The 27,102-nt window shown below is 43.4% G+C and overlaps 1 protein-coding gene and 1 long non-coding RNA gene across 7 annotated transcripts in view; one reads left to right on the top strand and one right to left on the bottom strand.

The window, feature by feature from the left end:
* The window catches only part of Asxl2 (ASXL transcriptional regulator 2), a 236,140-nt gene that overhangs the window by 65,031 nt on the left and 144,007 nt on the right, over positions 1–27,102 (bottom strand). Inside the window, exons 1-2 of one of the 6 annotated variants that reach the window (XM_076559126.1) lie at positions 24,582–25,044; positions 3,329–3,411 (exon numbers count right to left, since the gene is read on the bottom strand). In XM_076559126.1, the coding sequence (XP_076415241.1) occupies positions 3,329–3,411; positions 24,582–24,932 (434 nt within the window). In that variant the 5' untranslated portion in view covers positions 24,933–25,044. Of the gene's footprint in view, positions 1–3,328; positions 3,412–10,894; positions 11,107–15,283; positions 15,829–23,993; positions 24,552–24,581; positions 25,045–27,102 lie in introns of those variants that run through there. The other 5 variants (XM_076559128.1, XM_076559130.1, XM_076559129.1 and 2 more) reach the window with 5 other exon arrangements.
* LOC143270197 (uncharacterized) overlaps positions 25,032–27,102 on the top strand; it is a 128,316-nt gene continuing 126,245 nt past the window's right edge. The window contains exon 1 of the long non-coding RNA XR_013047220.1: positions 25,032–25,426. This is a non-coding gene — a long non-coding RNA (uncharacterized LOC143270197). The remainder of the gene's footprint in view (positions 25,427–27,102) is intronic.

Genomic DNA, 27,102 nt, shown 5'->3' with positions numbered 1-27,102 from the left:
CTGTGTTGAAGTCTATGACCAAGAATGCCGCTAGGGCCTATACAGAGGCCTGGGATCTCAACCACAGCCGATGGACTTGTTGGAGTCTGGGGGCATACAGATCTAGGTGGCCTGTGCTGCTACTTGGGGCCATGGTGTCATCCAGGCCCAGGCTACTCCCAAGGGCCAAGTCTGAGTCTGTGGCCCTAGAGCGGCCGGGGTCTGGATTGACATATGTGGCCTGTTGTCACTGAGGGCCATGAGGATGCCCAGGGTCAGATATCCATCTGAGCCCAGGTCGGTGTCCTAGGGCCATGCAGATCTGAGCAGCCTGCACTGCTGGCCAATGCCATGGTGATGTCTGGGCCAGAGTTACAGCTGAGGGCCATGTCTGAGTCTGTGCCCCTACTGCAGCCAGGGTCTGTGTTGATTTCAAAGGCTCCTGTTACCATAGAAGGCCGTGCAGACACTCGAGGGCGAAGGTCATGTTGGTGTCCGAGGGCCACACTAAACCACTGGGGCTCGGGCCAATTTGAGTGGCCTGCACTGCTACCTGGGGAAATTGTGACATCTAGACCCAGCTGCTGCCAAGGACCATGTCTGGGTCTGTGGTCAAGCTGCAGCTGGGGTCTGTGTTGATGTCTGTGACCCACATCACCTCAGGGGTCCAAAGTAACCCTGCAAGATGAAATCAGAGGGCCATGCTGAGCCAGCTCCACCCTTTGCTAGCTCAGAGAAAGCTGGCCTTGCCTCTCGATGGACATTGCAGCAAGAAAGCTGGCCTCAACCCTCATGGGAGAGATGGCCCCACCGCTCACCACAAGTGAGAGTGAAACAACCCTGAGGGCATGGGCGTAGGGGAGCTGATTCCACCCTCTCACCTGAGGTGGATGGCCCCAATGGCCTGGACTGACTAGCTCAGTTACCATCCGCTCACAGCAGGGCCTTGGGTTGGCCCACCCTAACATCTACCCCATCCAGGACCTGCTGGAGCTTGTGAAGGGACTGATCCTGTGGGACAATACCCACAGGGGCTCAATGACTTAGGGCAGCCACTGGATATCCCAGAGGAGTTCTGGTGAGTGATGATGATGTACCAGAAACCAGAGGCCTTGAACCAGACCCCAGATTCACTGCAATCAACATTTGCTAGTAAAGCAGGCAGGACAAAAGGGTGCACTGTATAACACAGAGGCCCTCGATGCCACCCAGATGAATGAAGAGGTGCTGAAGAGGTGGGAAAGAAAGAGAAGTGAAGAGGTTTTTGTTTGTCTTGTTCTTGTTTGCTCGCTTGCTTTGTTTTGATTTTTAAAATTTTCTTGGGTGGGGGGGAACACTGCAGAGCTGAGGGGAGGATTTGGGAGGGTGGGAGGTAAGTGGAACTGGGGTGCATGATGTGAAACTCCAAAGGAATCAAATTTTCAAAAAAAAAAAATAGATCATACAATAGCTACTTATAAAAAGAAATTGCAGTCTATTTTTAAATTTTTTAGCACAATTCAGTGTTTCTCAAAGACGCATCACTGGCAACTCTTCAATGTGAGGAACTGTCCATGTAAGGTATGTGGTGTTCCTATTACCTGCCTATTAAATGATACAGTGTGTTCCTCTTCTCATCCAGTATTATCTTCAAAAATAGCTCCTCGCACACCAGAGTGATCCCCTGCCCACAATTAAGAACCACCATTAGCCAGGCCATGGTGGCACAGACCTTTAATCCCAGTACTCTCAGGAGGCAGAGGCAGAGGCAGATGGATCTCTGCTTTCAAGGCAAGCCTGGTCTACAGAGTGAGATCTAGGACAGCCAGGAAAGACTACATAAAGAAACCCTGTCTCAAAAAACAAAACAAAACAAACAAACAAACAAACAAACAAAAAAAGCACAAACTTTGTATCCTTATTTTGGTTTAATGTTGTGAAACAGGGTGTGGTAGTTTAAAGAAAATGGTCCCCATAGATTCATATATTTAAATGCTTGGTCCCCAACTGTTGGAAGTGTTTTAGGAAGGATTAGGAGGTGTGGCCTTCTTGGAGGAGTATCACTGGGCGTGTACTTTGAGGTCTCAAAACCCATCTAATTCCCAGTCTAGCTCACTCTGTCTCATGCTTGTGAATCCAAGAGGTAAGCTCTCAATTACTGTTCTAGCACCCTCTCTGACTGTAAACCCAACTGAAAGCTTTCTTTTATAAGTTGCCTTGGTCATAATGCTTTATCACAGCAACAAAGTAACTAATACACAGAGTTTGCTGGGTAGCCCTACCATCCTGGTATTCAATAAGTAGCTGAAGCTGGCCTGGCACTTGTCTCTATTTCCTGAAAACTGAGAAATGCGCCCCAGCCTACCTAACATTTTTTTTATTCAAATTTCTTATCTTAATGAAATATCTCCAATGTAGATGGCCAAATTTGTCTCAATATACACAATGAATTTGGCATAATTTTAACATTTCTTAATGACAGTCTTAATTATGCAAATAAGACTATTATAAGCTAACATAACAAGACTCTTAGAAATCGACGATTATCTTTGACCCTATTTACATATCTACTACATTTGAAGATTAAAAATTCATTTTTAAATGTGTGTGTCTGGGTGTGTGTGTGTGTGTGTGTGTGTGTGCGCGTGTGTGTGTGTCTGTGCATGTGTGAAACAGAATGCATGTGGAGACCAAAAGACAACCTTCAGAAATCACCTCCTTTCTTCCACAGTGAGCTCTGGAGACTGAACTCAGGTCACCGAACTGGCAAGAGCTTTACCTCCTTGAGACATTTTGGCAGCCCTATTTGTGTATTTGTTTGTTTATCTATTTATTTGGGGGAGAGGCTCTTGCTATGCTGTCCAAGCTGGTCTAGAACTCATAGGCTCGAGTGATCTTCCAGCCTTAGCTTCTCTCAAGCATCTTGGACTACAGGCATGTGTGATGATGCCCAGCAAAGACTTTCTCTTGACACACAAAGACCTTTTCCATTTCATTCTTTTTAAGAAATCTTATTTCTTCTTACGCTGCCTACTTTTGAAGCTGCTGTGTAATAATTTTTGTCCAATTACCAAGCACAAAGTGATAGATGACAGCTTAAAGATGACTCCAGGCCTTCCTAAGAATCAAGGTGCATAGGCTTTGAAAATCAGCTACTTACTTTTTCATGAAGAATTTACTTTACTTACTTTTGATTTTATAAATGCTATGACTTAAAAAAAATCCAAGGACTGAGAGAAAAATGAACTAGAAGTTCATAAAGTACATTATGCTAACCAATGAAGGTTTAAGACAAAGAATACCAAAACATACTAAATTTTATTAGATACTCTAAACATAATTATTACTAGTAATACTTTTAATAACTCACCTGATTTCCTTTAGTCCTTCTCTCTGGATAACTTGAAGAATTTCTTTATGACTCATAGGTGTATTGGGGTATTTTTCTAAGACCTGAGAAGCAAGGAATAACAATGAATTCTTATTTTAAGTTCTCATTCTTATAATTGTCTATTATTATTATAACTATGTCAATAATTAGATCTATAACATACATATCTAGAGACTTCACCCAGATATTTTCTGTTAATCACAAACAGTAAGTCAAATTATGAAGCAGAAATGGATCAAAAAGGTTAAAATTAACACTTTAATTAATCCTATTAATGAATATGGAATTGATTACTCTTAGTCTCCATTCCCATACCACATCCCTACCTGTGGTCTACCACTGCACACATCTTTAGATTATCTACTTTAGTAGGGTGTAGTGGCACAGACCTTTAATCCCAGAACTCAGGAGGCAGAGGCAGGTGGATTTCTGCCTCTGCTTTCCAAGAGTGCTGGGATTAAAGGCATACATCACCATGCCCAGCTAAATCCATGCTTCCTTTAAATAAAAATTAAAAAAACAACAACAACAACTATGTTTTGGATACAACACGAACAGTAAGCTTAGTTTGTTCTGTCTTTCCCATTAAATTTAACTAAAAATCGGGACAGAATGAATGGAATCACTATTTGAAGACTCTGAAAATGGGAGCAGATAAAGCTAAACCACAATTAGAAAAAACACAGTATAGTCAGGAGTGAATTTCCTGGTTTTGATTTCTCTACAACCTCCTGTCCTGGACTCAACAGCAACCTGAAACCCAAGAGCACACTGATACAGACAGAAAATGTTCCAAGACAATCTGTCATTTTTGATCTGAAGCACAGTAAAGGGAGCCCTTCCTAATGTCAGAGGTAGAGAATTCTCCTAATTTGTTTTTAGGCTTTGGGTATGTCATGGTCCTTTCCCTCTCTATACCTGCCCAGGCAACATGGCAGTAGCTATAAACCAATACCACACTTGGAAACTAACCACTAGCAAACATAAATACAAAATAGATGTGAATAGCTGCCAAAGTTCTAAAAATTATGATGTTTTGAAATTTAATACACAGGAGATTGGTAGAAACTTGGGAGTTAAAGCCAATGTCAGGCATGGTAGGACATTCCTTTAATCCCAGAACTGGAGGTAGTGGTAGGCAGTTCTGTGAGTTCAAAGACAGCCAGGATACAACTTTTTTCTCAAAAACAAACAAAAAAATTTCTGGCCGGGCTGTGGTGGTACACATCTTTAATCCCAGCACTTGGGAGGCAGAGGCAGGTGGATCTCTGATCTGTGTGAGTTCAAGGCCAGCCTGGTCTACAGAGTGAGTTCTAGGATAGCCAGGACTGTTTCGCAGAGAAACCCTGTCTCGAGAAACATACACACACACACACACACACACACACACACACACACACACAGAAAAAAACATAAAAAAAATTCTCATAGGATTTAAACAAGCATTTGATGTTGTTTTAGTTTGATTTGAGGACAGATTCTCTAGCCCAGGCTGCCCATAACTCCCCACATAGAGCCAAGAATGCTCTTGAACTTCTTTTTGATCCCCCTATCTGCCCTTCCCCATGCTCAGACACTCCACATCCACCTGGTTTTTGCTAGAGATGGACTCCAGGGCCTCTTATATGTTATTCAGCACTGTACCCAATGAGACACATGCCAGCCGCTCAGGGCTGTGGGATCCTAACAGCATCAGAATGTCAGATACATAATCTACAATCACTCAGCGGAACTCACAAAAGACAAACTACACACAACAGACCCCAAATGGCAACTGTTAAGATCAGACACGCACAACTATGCTTCAGGAAACAGTGGTGCAGGCCGTTAGCCCCGGCACTCAGCACGCTGAAGCAGGAGTCACTGCCCTGCTCGTCAATAATCTTTGCCACATCCTATTTCTGATGTTAGCTTTATCAAAAATGTCACCCTCATTACTCAGGTGAAGTAAACAAAAGAGCATGCTTTCCTTGAGCTATTAGCCTTCTGTTTTTTTCTTTAGTTTTCACTATAAATAACTAATGGTATATTAATTTCTACTAATTAAAAAAACAAACAGAAAATAATCATAAATTCCAAAACTCACTCCTCTGTTCAGAAACTGCACTATACTGCAAGAAAAACCAAGAGTAAACTATCATGAGTGAAACACTTGTGTTTACACGCAACAGTCCTTTGGTTAAGCTGGACAGAATGGTATGTGACTCTAATTCCAGTGCTGTCAAGGGAGAGACAGCAGTACCAGTTAGAAGCCAGCCTAGACTACACATGGAGAGGGTGTCTCCCCCTCCAAACGGATCGTGCCTGTAATTACAGCACTTAGGAGAGACAGGAATACTGCAACAAACTGTTGTCAGTCTAGGCTACATAATGAGTTCCACGACAGCTGGGCAACAAAACAAAACAGAAACAGGACCTGGGACGGTGAGATGGATCAGCAAGTGAGAGCATTTACCCTGAGTTCAATCCCCCAGAGCCACATGAGAGAGGAAGAGAAAGAAGTGCCTCTTGCGTTTCAAGTTGCTTTCTGAGCTGTGTGCACATGACCTCACACATAAATACTAATAATAAAAAAGGACAGTTTCTCCTTTCGATAACCATTTTTGTTTATATTTAATTATCTTTTTTTTTTTTTTTTGGAAAGGAAGTTCGAGACAGAATTTCTACATGTAACAGTCCTGGAACTCGCTTTGTAGACCAGACTTGCCTTAAATTCAGCCTTCTGATGCCAGGATTAAAGAAGTGCACCACCACAGCCTGGCTTATATTTAATTATCTGAATCTCCCTAAGAAAATATAAAGAATGAGAAAAATATATACATACACTAGAAAAACCTGAGAATCAAAACACTTCTGAGCAAAAATACAAAACTGTTACAATTTTTTTAAAAGTACAGCAAGTGTAGATTTACTAAGGAAAAGTGAGGAAAACTCTTTAAGGTGGGAAGGATCCAAGGAAGGCATACCATATTATATTCTTTTACCACAAGCTCAAGATGTAGGCTAGCAGTTTTCCAAAACAGCTACCTTATTCTGACCACAGGAGGGCAGTGTCTGTCTCACAAAACAAAAAACAAACAAAAAATTCTACTGGAACTGTTCAAACTACAAAACACAATTTAAACAAACTACTCTTATGACAATATGATCAAACATGAAAAAAAAATTAGAAATCAACAGTATAGGGCTGGAGAGATGGCTCAGTGGTTAAGGGCACTGTCTGCTCTTCCAGAGGTCCTGAGTTCAACTCCCAGCACCCACATGGTGGCTCTCAACCATCTGTAACCGGAGCTGATGCCCTCTTCTGTCTGATGCCCTCTCCATCATGCAAATGGAGCACTCATATACATAAGATACATAAATAAATAAATCTTTAAAAAATTAATAGTATAAAGAACTCAAGGGCACAGTTGGAGAGATGGCTCAGCTGTTAAGAGCACCGACTTACTGCTCTTCCAGAGGACTCGGGATCAATTCCCAGACGCCACACAGCCACAAACAACTGTTTGTATCCTAGTTCCAGAGGACCCAACACCCTCACACAGACATACAAGCAGGCAAAACAACAATGCACATAAAATATAAATAAATAATTTTTTAAAAAAGAGACAAAGAACTCAAGGGCAATGGACAAGGTTCCTAAAGGACTTACTAAGACTATTCCTCAGCCAGAAATAGTGGTGCAGGACTTTATTTTTTCAGCACCCAGGAGCCAGAGATGCAGAGGCAGGCACCGGATCCCTTTGAGTTCCATGCCAGCCTAGTCTACATAGCAAATTCCAAGTGGGCCAGGGCTATATAGTAAGACCCTGTCTCAAACAAAACAAAGCAAAGCAAAACAAAACAAAAAGCAGGATTTGGCCGGGCGTTGGTGGCGCACGCCTTTAATCCCAGCACTCGGGAGGCAGAGCCAGGCGGATCTCTGTGAGTTCGAGGCCAGCCTGGGCTACCAAGTGAGCTCCAGGAAAGGCGCAAAGCTACACAGAGAAACCCTGTCTCGAAAAACCAAAAAAAAAAAAAAAAAAAAAAAAAAAAAAAGCAGGATTTAAATTATCAGTCTCTAGTAAGTTCATTCAAGAAGTGAAAAGATGAAGAGTCTGAATTTTGTGTAACGTGGATCATTTAATTTTACATTTAAAATGTTAATAACATAATAATCTCTTAATGTCTGGCATAAGAATTATTCACTATCACTTCTCGGCCTTTTGGCTAAGATCAAGTGAAGAGTTATTTACTGACCAAAAAGCCTTAAACAGGATAACTAATACTTTGTAGTCACAGAGATCAACCAGAACACAAGCAGATTAAGGTTTCGGAAGTCTGTGCTACACAAGATACACAAGATGACTATCAAACCAACTAGGTGGCTAATGGGACAGGAGGAAAAAAAAAAGTCAAATCTGAAATAAATTAAAAAAAAAAAGAAAGCCGGGCGGTGGTGGCGCACGCCTTTAATCCCAGCACTCGGGAGGCAGAGCCAGGCGGATCTCTGTGAGTTCGAGGCCAGCCTGGGCTACCAAGTGAGCTCCAGAAAAGGCACAAAGCTACGCAGAGAAACCCTGTCTCGAAAAACCAAAAAAAAATAAATAAATAAATAAAAATAAAAAAAAAAGAAAAGTCAAATCTGAGTCAGGCGTGGTAGCACAGGATTTTAATTCCAGCACTTGGAGGTAGTGTCGTGTGGACCTCTGTGTTCGAAGATAACCTGGTCTACAGAGTTTGCTCCAGGACAGCCAGGGCTACACAGAGAAAAATCCTTATCTTGACCAAAAAAAATTTTAAAAATTAAAAAAAAAAGGGTGGGGGGGGAGCCAGGCTGGAGAAATTTCAGCAGTAAAGAACAATGGATTATCTTCCAAATGATCCAGGTTCAATTCCTAGAACCAATATGAAGGTTCACAACCTCTGTAACTTCAGTTTCAAAGAATCCCACACCCTCTTCTGGCCTTAACAGCACCAAGTGTGCAGGAAAAACACTCAAACACATAAAAATAACATTTTTAGGCCGGGCGGTGGTGGAGCACGCCTTTAATCCCAGCACTCGGGAGGCAGAGGCAGGCGGATCTCTGTGAGTTCGAGGCCAGCCTGGGCTACCAAGTGAGTTCCAGGAAAGGCGCAAAGCTACACAGAGAAACCCTGCCTCGGAAAAAAAAAAAAAACATTTTTAAAAAAGGGCCAAAATGCTTCTGCAGTTATAGTGGTCAACAATGTCTAATCTGCAAGGTTAATAGAAACATTCTGTTTTTCAACAACAAAATTGCTTTAACTAGCTGTGAGAACTCAGACTCCATTTAATCAGGAAAAGGCATCAGATTCAGCAGACTTAGCAGTGAACTGGCATCCAGGTCAACAACTAACACTGAATTCTTCCTAGAACATCAAATCAAACAGGGAATGGGAGTCAACCAACTACTTTTGCCAATGACAGAAATGAATTTCCACACCAAGACAAAAGGAGAGCCTAGCCATTCCAAATTTTGATTCCCTCATGAGAAGCAGGTACAGTTTTGACATTTGCTTCATCCTCCAAACTTCTACTACCTGATATTTGAAACCGAGGAACCAAATGAAGTCAAGATGCTACTTTCCCACCTACCAAACTCACTATATACGAACACTGTGACAGCTTAGAAACTGAACTTTACACAGGAAAGTCATCCCGCTGAAGGAGGAACAGAAGGAGAGAGAAAGGAACACAGGCACTTCAAACTGCAAACACAACTAGCTAGGAGATGGTGGTGCACGCCTTTCACCCCAGCACTCCAGAGTCAAAGGTAGGGCGATCTCTGTGAGTTCTAGGCCAGTCTGCTCTACAGAGTGAACTCCAGGACAGCCAGGGTTATACTGAGAAACCCTGTCTCAAAAAAAGAAAAGAAAGAAGAAGGAAGGGAGGGAGGGAGGGAGGGAGGAAACAGAACTAAATAGTGAGGGGACTCTTGCACAAAGAACCAAGGGGAAGGAACTCTAACAAGTTTCTAAACTCCATTATGCCGACATTCTAATATCAGTCCTCTCTACTCAAGCCGTACTCTTCCTATGTCTAGTGAATTGTGCTGGATTTCACCCAAAGTTAAGAAGCACTTATTCCTTCCAAGTAGCCAGTATTATTTCTTCAAGGTCAGTGACTGTTACATAGTAATGACGCCACAAACAGACAAGGTTACTCCAGGAGGAGGAGGAGGAGGAGGAGGAGGAGGAGGAGACAATTAAATTCAAGAAGGTAAGTTATACTATCAACAACACTGGCACTGAGCGGGATGATTAAAGGTTTTCTCCTTGTTTGTCCCCTCCGTATTTCCTATTCTGTACAAGTTTTTATTTTAACCTAGAGCTGTCTGCTTTATGTAATATTCCCTTTCATGGATTCTACCTTTATTGAGTCATACATGACATAAAAGTGATAAGGCTGGTACTATGTGAAGTAACATGCATGCATTCATTAACATAATCTGAAGAAAAGCCGGGAGTAAACAGGAAAACATTATCACACACAAAGTTGTCTGAGAAAAATCAATGAGAAAATACTTATTCAAAGAAAGCAATAGAAGAAAGAGCTCAGAATTGCATGCTGAGGCAGAAGGGTCTTGAATTCCAGGACAACCTGTGCTATATGGCAAGACTGTGTCAAAAGCAAGCAAAACACACCCCCTTAATATTTAGAGGGAAACTAATAAAAGGAAGAAATGTTAATAAATCAAACACAATTAGAAACACAAAAACAATTAGAATTTTATAAGAAAAATTCAGATGGAAATACATTTGCTTATAGTGTAAAGTTCTCTCATTATGCATGGTAATATTTAATCATAATTGAACATCAAAGTGCTCTTATCTTTTAAGCAAAAAAAAAAAAAAAGTAATATTAGCCTTGGACCAGAACTCCAAAACTCAAAACCCTGGGTGTGGTAATGTACATATACAATCTCAGCACAAGAGGCTAGAGAAGATCAAGAGTCCAAATGTTATGTGTATTGATTGGTGTTTTGCCTGTGTGTATGTCTGTGAGGGTGTTGGATCCCCTGGAACTGGAGTTTCATACGATTGTGAGCTGCCATGTAGGTGCTGGGATTGAACCCAGGTCACTCTAGGTTATATAGTGAATTTAAAGACAGCCTGTTCTAATTTCAAAAAAAAAAAAAAAAATAGCAACAATAAAAAGCTAAAACTATGGCCTAGCAATTTATTCCTAATAAAAAATAACTAAAAGCATATACTGAGACAAAGAACTGTGCAAACATGTTCATAAAAACCTTTTCCAGGGGCTGGAGAGATGGCTCAGCAGTTAAGAGCACTGACTGCTCTTCCAGAGGACCTGGGTTCAATTCCCAGCACCCACATGGCAGCTCACCACTGTCTGTAACTCAAGTTCTAACACACTTACACAAACATATTAAAAAATACTAAATTATGTTTTACAAAAAACCTTATTCACTATTAAAAACTATGTAACATATTTAGAAAAATGATTTGAAAACTACACAGCTGTATGTGTCTCACTGGAAACAAAGGTCGACCTTTCAGTACCCATAGAAATGGACTACCAACCTTAAAATCTATACTCAGCAAGAACACTCAACTAGGAACGGTGGCCCCTGTTGGAATAGCAGAACTCCAGAGGCTAAGGCAAGAAGAACCAGCTGGGTTAGACCCTATCCAAAACAAAACACCCTTCTGGAATGAAAGTAAAATCAAGTTATTCTCAGGAGCTGGATAAATGCCTCAGTGGTTAGAAGCACAAAATGTTCTTCTGGAGGAGGTTCCTTTTCCAGCACCCACGTCAGGCAGCTCACAAATACCTGTCTATGACTCTAGCTCCAGGGGAATACAATTTAACTCGGACCTCTGCAAGCACAGGCACACACACACTTAACAATTTTACAAGACTAAGTTGTTCTTGGCCAGGCAGTGGTGGTATACACCATTAATCCCAGCACTCAGGAGGCAGAGGCAGGTGTATCTCTGGAGTTCAAAGCCAGCCTGGTCTACAGAAAGAGCTCCAGGACAGCCAGAACTACACAGCGAAACAATCTTAAAAAGCCAAAAAAAATTTTAAAAACAAAGTTTTATTTTGTTGTTGTTTGTTTTTTTCAAGACAGAGTTTCTCTGTGTAGCTTTTGGAGCCTGTCCTGGCACTCTGTAGCCCAGGCTGGCCTTGAAATCAGAGATTCTCCTGCCTCTGCCTCCCAAGTGCTGGGATTAAAGGTGTGAGCCACCACCACGCAGCTAAAGTCACTCTTACAGAGAATATGTGCAGAAAAGGAAAAGAACAGAGCAAGCCTGTAACTACTGTCCTTATTTTGTCCTGCCTCCAACAACTGGCCATTGACTGGTATATGAGAACTTGGACTTGGAGAGAAATTTTCCTGTACAAACCATGTGATTTATGTGAACATCTGCTTTCCTTCTAGAAATTCAGAATTGTGATATATGCTGACCTGTTCTCAATAAAAAAAAAAAAAAAAAAAAAAAAAAAACAAAAAAAACTCCCTGGCACTGTTTCGTGACAGATGTTTTACTTTTATTCCTTGTCATAATTCACTCCTGGAGGCACTAAGTTGTGATCCTACTCAGAAACCACTTGAAACCTTCCTCCAAATTTCACCTCAAGCATATTTCCATCTATCTATCCACTTCAATTTGAATGTTTTGTATGTAAATACACATTCACACATGTGTACCTGTGGGTGGATGCCAAAGGTCAACCTCAAGTACATTACCCTTAGCAGCCCTCCACTGGACTTCCTTTTTGAGACATTCTCTCACTTAGGCCTGGGGCTCATTGCTGGCCAGTGGATTCCAGGGGTCTGCCTGTCTTCCTTCCCCAGTCCTAGGATTACAAGCATACATACCATACCTGGCTTTTTACGTGGGTGCTGAGGATCCAAACTCAGGTCCTCCTGCTTGTGTACACTTGACCAAGTAAGTGAATCATCTTCCCAGCCTTGTTGTTGTTTTCTCCTTGAAACAAAGTCTCAATCCAAATCCTGCCTCCATATCCCCCAAGTTTTGAGGTCACAGGCCCATGCACCATGTCCTGCTTCTACTGCACCCAGTTGTGACTGAATTCTATGCCATAATAAATGACAGTGATTAGTCTGACTAAAAGCCCAGCCCCGTGTGTTGTCTTACAGAATTACTAAACCTGGAGGTGGTATCAGGGATCTCTCCCACAAAAAAGAAACTAGGAGTCTGTTGCTAGGAGACCATGTTCTAAAAGACAGCTAAAAGTTTTCAAGGCAGAAGAGAAATACTATCAGAATCTGAACAATAAATAATGAAAGAACAAGTCGGACTCAGTGACGTACTCCAGCAGAAGTGGAAGGATCAGAAGTTCAAGGTCATTCTTGACTGCATAGGGAATTCCAGGCCAGTGTGGGCTACATGAGACTCTATCTCAAAAAAAATATAATATAAAAACAATATGAAGAGTTGGGAGCTGAAGAGATGGTTCAGAGGTTAAGAGCACTCACTGGCTGCTCTTCCAGAAGACTCTGGTTCAATTCCTAGCACCCACATAGCAGCTCACAACCATTTTTAACCTCAGTTCCAGGGAATTCAATGCCCTCTTCTGACCTCCAAGGGCACCAGACATGCACACAGTATACAAATATACATACAGGCAAAACATCCATACACATAAAATAATAAATTAAAAAAATAATAAAGAGCAAATATATGGTAAGTATAATAGGCTTTCTCCTGAACTTTCAAAATTATTTTCCATGCCAGGTATGGTGGCTCACACCTTTAATCCCAGCACTTAGAAGGAAGATAGGGGATCTCTGTGAGTTCGAAGCCAGCCTGGACCACCAAGAGAATTCCAGGACAGCCAAGGCTATTACACAGAGAAACTCTGCATGGAAAAACTATATAGTCTTTTTTGTGTTTATATATATATATATATATATATATATATATATATGTGTGTGTGTGTGTGTGTATATATATATATATATATATAAAAATTCATTCCATAGTTATATGCAAAATTATAATCTTTCATGGGCTTTCTAATTTGTAGTATCATAAGACAATGGCAATATATACAGGTTAGTAAGGGAACTATATGGTGATAAGTAAAACAATGATTCTAAAAGGTAGGTATACTCTCTTCTCTAGAGCAATGTGGGGCGACGACAAACACAAAATGAGACAACTTAGAAAGAAGGTGTGGTGGCTCACACCTACGATAATAGCGGAGGCCATGAGGCAAGGCTAGGAGGTGGAGGCAGAAAGATCAACAGGAATTTGAGGTCAGCCTGGACTAGCTCTCACAGTGAGAGACCCTATCTCAAAGAGCCAAAGAAGTGGAGAGTGGCCCCATGAGCCACCCCCTTCCTGGAAATCTTGGCTGTTAATGGCTGCCAGAGGAGGAGGAAGGGGCATTTTCTTCAGTGGCTACACTGGGAAGTGCCCACAATCCCGTCAATAACCCCTCCTCCATGCACCTGTAAGCAACCCAAATGAAAACTCACTGGGCCACCAAACTGTTATCAGCAAAGAAAGTACAAGGGAAAGGAGGGAAGAGGAAGGGCATCAGCAGGAGGAGGAGACAAGGCAGGATAATGGTGGATAAAATGATAAAAATTCATGGACATGGATGAAAATGTTGTAATGGAATTCATTATTATGTATAACTTAATGTGGACTAATAAAAACCATTAAAGATAAGTAAGCCAGGCATGAGGACTAAGAACTAAGATCCCAGCACTCAGGGCCAGCCTGGCCTACATAGCAAGTTCCAGGCCAGTTAAGGCTATAGTGCAAGACTCTACCTCACCAAATGAGCAAAAACGAATAATAATAAAGAAATGGTATAACTTTTGTGTGAAAGAAGCACACTAAAGCTCCTTACACTTCAGGAGACCAACAGAATTTGAGAACAAGGTCCAGCTGGAGAACTCCATGTGTAATACATGTGGGGAGAAGAAACGTAAAATGACAACCGTGTGAAGGAAGGCCAAGGGAGGAAACACCCAGCCAGGCACACTCGACTTTCCAACCTCTCTAACAAACCCCACACACGGCCCAACCACCTCAGACAGACATGCTAGCTCCTGCATAAAAAGCTACTATTCCCAGAAGAAAAACACGTCACGTCGATTTTTTTCAACCTTCCACCCTTGCAGCCTTTCTCTTCCAGTACTTCACAATACTCAAAGTTGAATTAGCAATATATCGGACATTTTTCAGTCTTCCTTCTCCTCACCTTGTGCCTCATTTTACAATGATCTGTAAATTTTCTATCCATCATCTTTAAGATTTTCACTTTTGTATGGGGACATGTGTTGTGTCTATACACGTGAATGCAGGTGTCTGTGGACTCAGGGAGTTGGATCCCCCTGAAGCGCAAGTTACAGGTGGTTGTAAATGCTAGCCATGGGTACTGGGGATCAAATATGGGTCCTCCGCAAGAGCATTCCATGTTCTTGCCCGGAGGTGTACTCAGGAGGCAGAGGCAGGCGGATCTCTGTGAGTTCAAGGCCAGCCAGGTCTACAAAGCAAGTTCCAGAACAGGCTCCAAAGCTACGCAGAGAAACCCTGTCTGGAGGGCAGGGGGAGCATTCCATGTTCTTAGCCATTGGGCCAAATTGCTCCAGTCTTTACTCACCATTTTTAAACACTGAGGCCTTGAACACTCAAATTTTATTAACTTACCACTACACAGCTTCAACAACATATTTATTCTTTTTTTTTTTTTTTTTTTTTTTGGTTTTTCGAGACAGGGTTTCTCTGTGTAGCTTTGTGCCTTTCCTGGAGCTCACTTGGTAGCCCAGGCTGGCCTCGAACTCACAGAGATCCGCCTGGCTCTGCCTCCCGAGTGCTGGGATTAAAGGCGTGCGCCACCAACGCCCGGCTCAACATATTTATTCTTATTCATGACTATACATTGTATTATCAAATTTTTGTTAAAGGAATATACATTTATCTCACAATTTCTATGTGTCATGGTTCCAAGCAGATGAAGTGGCCCTCTTAGAATCAGACCACGCTGTGAAAACCAAGTGTCACTGCAGAGTATGAACTCGGCTGAGCTGTGCGGTCCTCACTCCAAGGTCCTTCCCTGTCGTCTTTGCTGGACCTCAGCTGACACTCGCTCAACTCGTAAGGCCGCTTGCCACCTGTCCTCTTTCACACAGAGACCATAGCATGGCTGCTGGGCTTCTCTTGCTTGTTTTTTTGAGACAAGGTCTCACAACACAGTCCAGTACGGCCTAAAACTTACTATCTAACCCATGTGGACTCCAAGCTCCTGGCAAATCGGCCTCAGCCTCTCCGGTGTTAACCCACACCTTCTAGGATAAAAATTATTTCTCTATTTTACCCATTGCTTTTTACATAAAGACACAAAATACACAGTAGGGAAAACTTCATAGCATGCTCATGTATTTCACTGGAGTCAAGCTGGTGGCTCACACTGACTGTTGGTTTGGAGACCAAGCTGGGATGCATGGCAAATGCCAGGCCCAGCAGGATTACAAAAAAGACCTTATCTCAAAACCAAATCAAAAGCGAAGAAGGAAGAAAGGGAGCAGAAAGTACTAACAGCGCCCACAGGAACAGTGTTATTTGAAATTGAGTATCAATAAACCAGCTACTGCATAATTCAAACATCAGTGAGTTAGACTCCAGATGGAGGCCTGAGGATGTGGCTCGTCTGGCACATTGCCTGCCTGGCATACAGGAAGCCCTGGATTTCATTCCTAGCACTGCATGAGTCCAGGTACCACATAAACCTGTCGTGGTGGTGCCCACCTGAAATCCCAGCAGCACTCAGGAGGATCAGGAGTTCAAGGTCATCCTCAAACATACAGCCAGTTCGAGGCAGCCTAATCTACATGAGATCCTATCTCAAAATCTAAATGAATAAAATCACTTAATATCCCCATTTCTCACTCCTTCCCCCTCCCCAAAAACCCTCTCCCAAGGATCTCAAGCCCAGATGCCTCAAATTCATTATGAAGCAGAGAATAACTCTGACCCCTTGATTCTCCTATCTCCACCTCTTAAGCCCATACAAGATTATACCAACAACTCAGTTCATGCCATGAAACCATGCAGTGCTGGGGATAGAACCAATTCATTCTTGTTAGGCAAGCAATCTTCGGACAGAGCTACATCGCCAGCCCACAATTTATAATCTCTTAATGGTTTGAAAAATATTTCATAGGATTCCCAAAACCTAGAAAGAAGAAAAGTTAAAGACTGATCAATTTAATTCCATTAACATTAAATATATATGTGTAGATGTGCAGGGCTAGATAGAGAGATGGCTCAGCAGTTAAGAGCACTTCCTGCTCATGCAGAGGAACCACAGTTCAGTTCCCAACACCTAGGTCAGATGGCTCACAACCACCTCTAACTCCAATTCCAAGAGGTCCTCTGTGGGCACCTGCACACACATGATACACACTCATACAGACACACACAAATAAAAGTAAATCTTGAAGTACTTATGTATGAGGGTGCACACTTGAGTACATGCCCAGGACAGGGGCCAATAAGATGGGTCAGTGTAGGTAAATGCCTTTGCCAAATAAGCCTGACCTCAGTCTGATCTTTTCCAAAACCCTCAGGAGGAGAGAACCAACTCACAAAAGCTGTCCTCTGCGCACAAACCCCAAATGAAGGTCAGATATCATCTGACTTTCTTTTTATAATACACACCAAACACACACAAAAAATCTGTACAGAAAAGAAAAATCTCCACAAATTCATTCAAAACAAAAAACAGGAAAATAGATCTGTAATATAACAAATTACCTTTATATATAAAAACACTCAGAAATTGACATGAAGGAAATCCCAACACTAGGGAGGTAGGGAGGTAGATGTCTTTAAAAAGACAGACAGACCAGGATATAGGAACTGGAGAGAGAACACAGTGGTTAAGAATATTTTGTTCTATACGGACCAATGGAATTGAATTGAAGACCTTGACATTAATCCACGCACATATGAACACCTGATTTTTGACAAAGGAGCCAAAACTATACAATGGAAAAAAGAAAGTATCTTCAACAGATGGTGCTGGCATGACTGGTTGTCAATATGTAAAAGATTACAAAGAGATCCATATCTGTCACCATGCACAAAACTCAAGTCCAAGTGGATCAAAGACCTCAACATACATCCAGTTACACTGAACTTGATAGAAGAGAAAGTAGGAAGTACTCTTGAACGCATTGGCACAGGAGGCCACTTCCTAAATATAACACCAGTAGCACAGACACTGGGAACAACAATTAATAAATGAGATGTTTTGAAACTGAGACGCTTTTGTAGGGCAAAAGACACAGTCAATAAGACAAAACTACAGCCTACAGAATGGGAAAAGACCCTCACCAACCCCACATCTGACAGAGCACTGATCTCCAAAGTATATAAAGAACTCAAGAAACTAGACATCAAAATACTGAACAGTCCAATTAAAAAATGGGCTAAAGAGCTAAACAGAATTCTCAAAAGAAGAATCTCAAATGGCTGAAAGACATTTAAAGAAATGCTCAACATCCTTAGTGTGGGAGCCCGTTCTGGGGTTCCTCGTGGCTTTACCCAGCAGGTCCGAATAGAGGATGATCAGGACCACGGGCCTGAGTGCAGGTGTCTGAGATGGCCTGCACTTGGCTGTGCTGGGGGAGGAGGTCTTTTGCTCCACCCCTTGGCGTCTCTATAAAAACCCTGGACCAGAGACAGTCGGGGCCCGTTGGAATAGGTTCCAGGCCCTCTCGAGGCTATCCTTTATTTTCTATCTGTTTATCTCCGCAAGATTCTCCGCTATAAATCCTTCTATCTAATATTTCCTGCTGCTCACACTCAAGAAAACTCTGGGAAGCTGTGGGGGTGGTGGGTAAACGCCCCACACCTTAGTCATCAGAGAAATGCAAATCAAAACGACTCTGAGATACCACCTCATACCTGTCAGAATGGCTATGACCAAAAACACTAATGACAGTCTATGTTGGAGAGGATGCAGAGCAAAGGAAACACTCCTCCACTGTTGGTGGGAGTGCAAACTTGTACAACCACTGTGGAAATCAGTATGGCGGTTTCTCAGAAAATTGGGAATTGATCTACCTCAATACCCAGCCATACCACTCTTGGGCATATACCCAAGGAATGCTCAATCATACCACAAAGATACATGCTCAACTATGTTCATAGCAGCACTATTCACAATAGCCAGAACCTGGAAACAACCTAGATCCCTGTAATTGAAGAATGGATTAAGAAAATGTGGTACATATACACAATGGAGTACTACTCAGCAGAGAAAAACAATGACAGCAGGAAATTTGCAGGCAAATGGATGGAACTAGGAAATATCATCCTGAGTGAGGAAACCCAGACCCAGAAGGACAAGCATGGTATGTACTCACTCATAAGTGGATACTAGATATAAAGTAAAGGACAATCAGACTGCAACCCACAGAACCAGGGAAGCTACATAGCAGGGGGGGACCCTAGGATGACTGTGGCTTATAAGAAGTTTTTACTCAATCACTGGGCAAGCCTCAGTGAAACATTTCACTATTAGGATAAAAATTTGTACTGTATCAAGCTGATGATAGAAAATAATAATAATAACAAACAAACAAAAAAGAATATTTTGTTCTTCCAGGACCCAAGTTTGGGCTAGGCAGCTCACTGCTCCAGCTTTGGGATATCTAACACCCTCTTCTAGACTCTGCAGGTACCTGCACCACATGGCATACACACAGAGAGACAAACACATACATATAAATAAAAACTAAAATTTTAAAGATCAGGAATAACATAGAAAAAGACTAAAGATAAAATCTGAATAGCAAAGTTTACTGGCAAAAAATACAAATATTGTATTTTTGTAAGTTGAAGAACATCTACAATCTCAGCTACTCAGGACACTGATGCAGGACCAGCCTGGGCTACACAATAAGTTCAAGTCCAGCCTGGACAACTTAGTGAGACTGTCTCAAAACTTAAAATGAGGGTCAGAGGCATGACACTATGGGTGCACATGAATGTAGCACCAGGCTAGCAAACACAAGGCCCTAAATTCAATCCCCAGTTTGAATATAACAATAAATAGTCAGCTGGGTGGTGGTGGTGGTGGTGGTGGTGGTGGTGGTGGTGGTGGTGGTGGTGGTGGTGGTGGTGGTGGTGGTGGTGGTGGTGGTGCATGCCTTTAATCCCAGGATTTAGGAGGCAGAGGCAGGCTCTGTGAATTCAAGGCCAGCCTGGTCTACAGAGTTCCAGGACAGGCTCCAAAGCTACACAGAGAAACCCTATTTAAAAAAAAAAAATGTAATAATAGTCAATAAACATGGGAAATTACTTTAATTCTGTATTATCCAATAATAGCCATATACCGATATTTTTGTTTGTTTGGTTTTGTTTTGTTTTGGAGACAGGGTTTCTCTGTGTAGCTTTGGAGCCTGTCCTGGAACTCACTCTGTAGCCCAGGCTGGCCTTGAACTCTGGAGATCCGCCTACCTCTGCCTCTGCCTTTCGAGTGCTGGGATTAAAGGCATGTGCCACCACCGCCTGGCCCACATACCGATTTTTAGCAGTAATTAAGATTAAATAAAATGTTAAATGCAGTTTGTAATCACAGTGGCCATTTTAGGTGTTCAAAGGCCATGGAATATTTTTAGCACACGACAACACAGATACCATTATAATTCTGACATAAGTGTATCCCCAAAAGGCTCAAGTGTTGAAGACTTGGCTCCTAATGAGTCAGTGTTCAGGTGGGGGGATTCAAGGAAGTGAATGGATCATGAAGGCATGGTTTCATCAAAGGGCAAATTCACTGATGGATCTGCAATCTGATAGATTTATTATGCAGCGGAAATGTTAAAGAGGTAGGGCCTGGTTACAGAGTTTCTCTATGTAGCCTTGGCTGTCCTGGAACTCTCTCTGTAGACCAGGCTGGCCTCTAGCTCACAGAGATCCACCTGCCTCTGCCTCCCATCACCCGGCAAGGTCGGGCCTAGTTTTAAAAAGTATGTCGTAAGCCGGGAGTGGTGGTACATTCCTTTAACCCCAGCACTAGAAGGCAGAGAAAGACAGATCTCGGAGCTCAAGTTCAAGACCAGTCTAGTCTACAGAGCAAGTTCCAGGACAGCTAGTGGTATGTAGAGAGACCCTGTCTCAGATAGATAGGGTGGGTGGGTGGATGGGTGGGTAGGTCCAATAAAGTAGGTCCTTGGGCATAGGGCACATGCACTACGTTGTCCCAGTTTGTCTCTGTGTCTGTGCACTGGCTTGCTAGCACTTGCACACTCTTTCCAACCCTGCCATCATGAGACTTTGTCTCAAAAAAAAGGAAGGTGGCAGCAATTTAGTTATTACCATGAGAAGATATCCATGATATTCATAAAGAAATTATAGAACTTTATGTAATATACACCCTCCACCTGCTTGTATGTTTAGCAAAATGTCAATCTTAGCTAACTTGAGTAGCATTTTTTAAAACATTTATTTTATTTTATATGTATGAGTGTTTTGCCTCCATGTATGTGTGCCTGGTGTCCAGGGTCAGCAGAAAGCATTGGACCCCCTAGAACTGGAGTTATATAGATGGTTGTGAGCCACCATGTGGGTGCTGGGAACTGAACCTCGGTCCTCTGCAAGAGAAACAAGTGCTCTTACACTGAGTCATCTCTCCAGCTCCAAACTGAGCATCTCTAGTATTTTAGTATGCACACTTTTCAGTAAACTAGACTCATCTGAAATTACTTACTTACTTCTGTTTTTTTATTTAAATAAAGAGTTTATATAAATTTTATAGCATTGTTTTTTTCTTTTATTTCTGAGAGAGTTTCATGTAGCCTAGGCCATCCTCAAACTTTACATAGTTGAACCTGGCCTTGAATTTCTGATCCTGCTGAGAGCTTGGGTTATAGACATGAGGCACCATGGGGGCTTCTATATTTGATTTAAAGGGTGTAATTAATACTCTTTAAGTCATATTTTAAAAGTTTTTAAGTTTAGTATATTCAGTAACCTGGAACAAAGCACAACCATCTGTAACTGCAGTTCCAGAGGACCAGACACCCTCTTCTAATCCCAGGTGTGCATGTGGTGCACAGACATGCAGACAGGATATACATACACATGAAATAAATTTACAAAATTTTGAATTCAGGTGTGCATGGTGGCCCCATACAAATAATACTAGTACTTGGAAAGTGGAGATGGGGGAGGCCTGGGCAAGCTGGCCAGATACACATGTAGACCAACTGGCAAGCTTCCAGTTTAGTGGGAGACCATGTCTCAGTAAATAAAGGGGAGAGCAACTGAGAAAAGCAACTGACAGTAGCATCCTCTGGCCTCCACATGCACATCTAGATACACACAGACAGACATCCCTCCCCCAAAACGGCAGCAGAAAAGTAAAATAATTTTTTTTTAAATGGGGAGGAGATCCTCTGTAAAGGTGCATTCGGGTACAAGTGCTCTTAAACACTGAGCCATTTCCCCAGCCTACTATTTCTCTGTGTTGTTTTGGAGCCTTTCCTGGAACTCGTTTTGTAGCCCAGGCTGGCCTCGAACTCACAGAGATCCGCCTGGCTCTGCCTCCCGAGTGCTGGGATTAAAGGCGTGCGCCAATACCACCCTGGCGTCTAATCTCGGTCTTTTAAACACTATTTTTCATATAGATATCTGGGGCACAAAATAAGTAAATGTTCTAATTTATTATTTCAGAAAATAAAACAGATGCAAAATTATTCTTCCTGGTTGTCACAATTTCCCAATCATTAAACTATTTAACCCAAAAGATAATTCACAAGGTACTGTACAGATTGAATCAGACATGGTAGTATGTGCTTATGATCCCAACCCTGGAGAGGCTGAGGTAAGAGATCACCTCAAGTTTAAGGCCAGCCTGGATTATACAATGGGCTCTTAATTAGGCAGAGCTACAAAGAGTCCATCTCAAAAACCAAATAAATGCCCGGTGGCGGCAGCGGCGGCAGCAGCACATGCCTTTATTCCCAGCACTCGGGAGGCAGAGCCAGGCGGGGATCTCTGTGAGTTCGAGGTCAGCCTGGTCTACAGAGTGAGTTCCAGGAAAGGCACAAAGCTACACAGAGAAACCCTGTCTCGAAAAACCAAAAAAAAAAAAAAAAAGGTTAACAAAAAGATATAAAGATTGCTGAGATTGCCGAAATCTTACTGCTTCCAATGCTAAGGCCTGCCTGGGCTACAAAGTGAAACCTGATCTCAAAAAACTAAAGCCTAATAAGTAAGTAAAATTAATTCACCTAACTAATTTTGGGATTTGCATACTTTTAACTAAAATAGCATCTTCTCTTTCATTAACAGGAAGCAGTCAATGAGGTGTCCCTGAAGTAGAAAGTAAAACTTCTGTGGAAGAGAAACTCCTCACCACCCAAATATTATTTCTAGAGATGCTTGTTAGGGGAAACTACCAATACTGTCACAAAGACAAATTCTAAGTGGGCGGGAACAGCACCTGCCTAGTATGCATGATGCCCAGGTTCTATCCTGAGCATCCCATAAAAGTGGGCAAGGTGGTGCCTGCCTATAAACCCAGCACACAAGGAGCAGAGGCAGGAGGATTGCTGCAAATCGGAGACAACCATTGATGTGAGATTCTAGCCCAAAGTAAGCTAATAAATGTATATAGGGGAAGCATTCAACAACAACGACAAAAATGCAGATTGAATAAACCATATAATTCAGATTTGGGGAAACAAGACTAGGCAGGAGTAAAGGAGTGAACTGAGTTCTTTTTTTCTTCTTCATACTTTCCAATTTTCTCCATGATGAACATTACTTTTGAGTTCTGAAAGTCTCATTTAAAAACAGAAACCAGGATCCGGGCAATGTGGTGCAATCCCAGCACTTGGGAGGCAGACTCAGGGAATCTCTGAGTTCAAGGCCAGCCTGGTCTGTCTGCTAAAGGAAACAGTTATTTACAGTGATCTACAGTGTTATACGGTGGGCTCAAGGACTGCCAGGACTAGACAGAGAAACCCTGTCTCTGAAAACCAGAAAATAGATTAATAACTAAACCAAGACCAGCGAAGTTGCTCAGTGAGTAAAAGTGCTGGCCAGCAAGACTGAGAACCTGCAAACTCCCACAAGTTGTCCTCTCACTTCTGCATGTGCTCCATGGCCATCTGCACATGCCCCGCCCCTAAGACAGACAGACAGACAGACAGACACACACACACACACACACACACACACACTTGTTTAAAGGAGAAAATAACACCTTATAACCTGTAAGGCTTCACTTACTAAGACCCAACTTGTTGTCCATTTATAAAAGAGGTTGAAATGCTACTAATGTTTAATGTCCTGTTATTTTTTTTACACTTGCAATGATGGAATTTCAATTTCTCCTTAAAGTAACGTTTCTTCGTAAATACACGTTTTTAACTTTTTTTTTCAAAACAAGACTTCACACTAACACTCATTCTGAAATGATTTCTAAATTCCGTATAACAAAATTGTGGGCGGGGGCGGGGTGTGTGTGCCCACTAAACACAATTTCGTCGGTCCACCTTCACTTTGGCTAAAGAAAAGTGGAGGCCCGGTAAACTACACGTCCCACCATGCATTGCTGCCTTATTCAGAGTAGGTCTCTACGGAAACAGAAAAAAAAAAAAAATTCTCCAAGTCCCACCTGTTACTTCGTTTCTAAACACCTCCTGACTTTCAGCTTGGACGGCAAACACAAAAGCCTCGTGACCTGCCGTTGGCTCCCAGAGCCAGATAAGCGGGGGCCCCGGGGTCTGGTGGCACCAGCGCCTCGGCGGGGGGAAACGACACCGAGCTCCAGCGCTCCCCTCTCCTTTCCGGGGCTGGATGCACGCACAAGCCTCCTCCTGCCTGCATCCAATCGGGGCTCTCCAAGGCGCACAAGGGAGAAGAACCGGTTACTGGGCAAGCACAACACACCGTGCCGAAACAAGGGCTAGCAGTGCGGGGGCGCCGGCGACGTGACCCCCGACAGGGCAACCTCGGAACACCGAGGGGTCCGCTCGCAGCCCCCGGGAGAACCGGCAGCCAGCCGCGCCACCAACCCCCTCGCGCCGGCGCCCCGCTCTCCTCGGCGCTCGCCAACGCGACCCTAACCGCCGCCCTCTGCGCGCGCTTTCGAGCCCCTCAGCCCGGCCGCGGGGCCAAGTGACCTCCCTTCCCCGGAGACCGGCAGCCCGGCGAGAAAGCCAACTCCTCCCGCCGGCCTTGCCCTCCGCGCCCCGCTCCTTACCGTCTTGGCGGCCTCCGCCCAGGTCCTGCCCTTCTTCCTACGGCCCTTTTCCCTCATGTCGGGTCCTGAACTGACTGGGAGGCTTCCGTGCCCCGGCTCCGGCTGCCTTCCCTTGCCTGCTGCGCCCTGCACCGCTTTTCCCGCGGGGCGGGGAAAGGTGGGGGGAAAAGGGGAAGTCGGACCGGAGAAGCAACTCAGCGGAGACGCGGCCACGGAGGCGCGCGGTGGCGGGGGTGGAGGGGGGGGTTCTACGGGGCGGCCGGTCCTGCTGCTGCTGCTGCTGCTGCTGCTGCCACTGCTAACGCCGCTGCCATATTGGGTTCTTACTGTACAGGCAGCCGCTGTGGTCATGTGATCGCTCCCGCGCGGCCGTCACTACTGTACGCAGCCGGGCTGCGCGAACGAGCGCGCACTTGCGCGCGCGCGCGCGTCCCCGCCTCCTCCTCCTCCTCCCCCCGCCCCACTCCCCGAGCCTCGGCGTCAGAGCCGGCTGTCCGGAGCGGCTTCGCCACGCCCCTGCACTTCCGGTCTCGGGCCCGGCTCCGGCGCATGCGCGAGATGGAGGGCGGGCCCTCCAGCGTCTGTGAGGAGGGGGGGTGTCGGATGTTTTGGCGGTCACACCCACCGCGAAGATCCGCCGGCGGAAACGGAATTGGCTCCTTCCGGGGCGGGGGAAAGGCTGAGTGAGCGGTTGCTGACCGCGTGTGTGCGCGAGGGGCGGCTCCGGTGACTTAAAGAGCCCGACGCTCGCCTAAGGGATCCGGCCAAGTACCGTTCCGATAAACTTCAGGTTTTGTTTTATTGTGGAACGATCTTAAACTCCAGGTCCTGTTTTCCCGTTACTGGTAATTACAGGCATGCACCCCTGTGCCCTTGAGCTCATTTTTACAAACTCAATCTTTTTAAAAGATGTACAGCAAGCAGTTCTCGTCTATAATTAATCTCAGTTTAATACATGAGATAGGTTAGGTTGATTCACTCAGATCTCGCGTATAGAATGTGGAGAAACCAAAAACCAGGTTGTTAGCTCACAAGACTTGCCTCTCAAACTCGGGTGATGTTTTTCAGGCCACTAGAAACCAGTTACATTTTTACATGTAACTCATCTCATCAAAGAAATGTCTTTTACCTCAGTGAACTCAGCCCATGGCACGGTGCCTGTATGTATCAGGCATCTGTTAAATATTTGTTGAATGATTCAGCTATGACTGGTCAAGGACTACTCATTCATAATGTCAGTAATACCCTCTTGAAAAATCTAGAACATGGCATTTACCTAAAGGTTTTTGTTTGTTTGGTTGGTTGGTTGATTGGTTAGTTGACTGATTTTGGTTTTTGATTTTTGGTTTGGTTTGGTTTCTTTTTTGAGGTGGTTTCTTCGTGTGACTTTGGCTGTCCTGGAACTCACTCTGTAGACCAGGCTAGCCTCGAACTCACAGAGATCTGCCTGCCTCTGCCTCCCGAGTGCTGGGATTAAAGATGTATGCCACCACCGGCTGAAAGTATTTGTTGTTAATGATACAGGATGCATGTATAGGGGGCTAGGAATAAATCTCGGTGCAAACATTCCTGCCTCCCCTGGATACTGGGTATTAAAACTGCAGCCTTGTGTTAGCCTTGTACCACTCAGCTATACTCCCGACCATTTTGTTGTTGTTTTTGAGACAGTCTCCCTAAATTATCCACTTGTTCTTTTTTTTTTCTATTATCAGCTTGATACAGTACAAGTTCTTATCCTAATAGTGAAATGTTTCACTGAGGCTTGCCCAGTGATTGAGTAAAACCAAAAGTTATTATAAGCCACAGTCATCCTAGGGTTCCCCCTGCTAGGTAGCCTACCTGGTTCTGTGGGTTGCAGTCTAATTGTTCTTTGCTTTATATCTAGTATCTACTTATGAGTGAATACATACCATGCTTGTCCTTCTGGGTCTGGGTTTCCTCACTCAGGATGATATTTCCTAGTTCCATCCATTTGCCTGCAAATTTCATGCTGTCATTGTTTTTCTCTGCTGAGTAGTACTCCATTGTGTATATGTACCACATTTTCTTAACCCATTCTTCAGTTGACAGGCATCTAGGTTGTTTCCAGGTTCTGGCTATTGTGAATAATGCTGCTATGAACATAGTTGAGCATGTATCTTTGTGGTATGATTGAGCATTCCTTGGGTATATGCCCAAGAGTGGTATGGCTGGGTATTGAGGTAGATCGATTCCCAATTTTCTGAGAAACCGCCATACTGATTTCCACAGTGGTTGTACAAATTTGCACTCCCACCAACAGTGGAGGAGTGTTTCCTTTGCTCTGCATCCTCTCCAACATAGACTGTCATTAGTGTTTTTGATCATAGCTGTTCTGACAGGTGTAAGGTGGTATCTCAGAGTCGTTTTGATATGCATTTCCCTAATGATTAGGGATGTTGAGCATTTCTTTAAATGTCTTTCAGCCATTTGAGATTCTTCTTTTGAGAATTCTGTTTAGCTCTTTAGCCCATTTTTTAATTGGATTGTTCAGTATTTTGAT

Source organism: Peromyscus maniculatus, chromosome 22 (genome assembly GCF_049852395.1).
Source record: "Peromyscus maniculatus bairdii isolate BWxNUB_F1_BW_parent chromosome 22, HU_Pman_BW_mat_3.1, whole genome shotgun sequence".
Taxonomy (NCBI): domain Eukaryota; kingdom Metazoa; phylum Chordata; class Mammalia; order Rodentia; family Cricetidae; genus Peromyscus; species Peromyscus maniculatus.
This window is presented reverse-complemented; position numbering and strand designations above follow the sequence as displayed.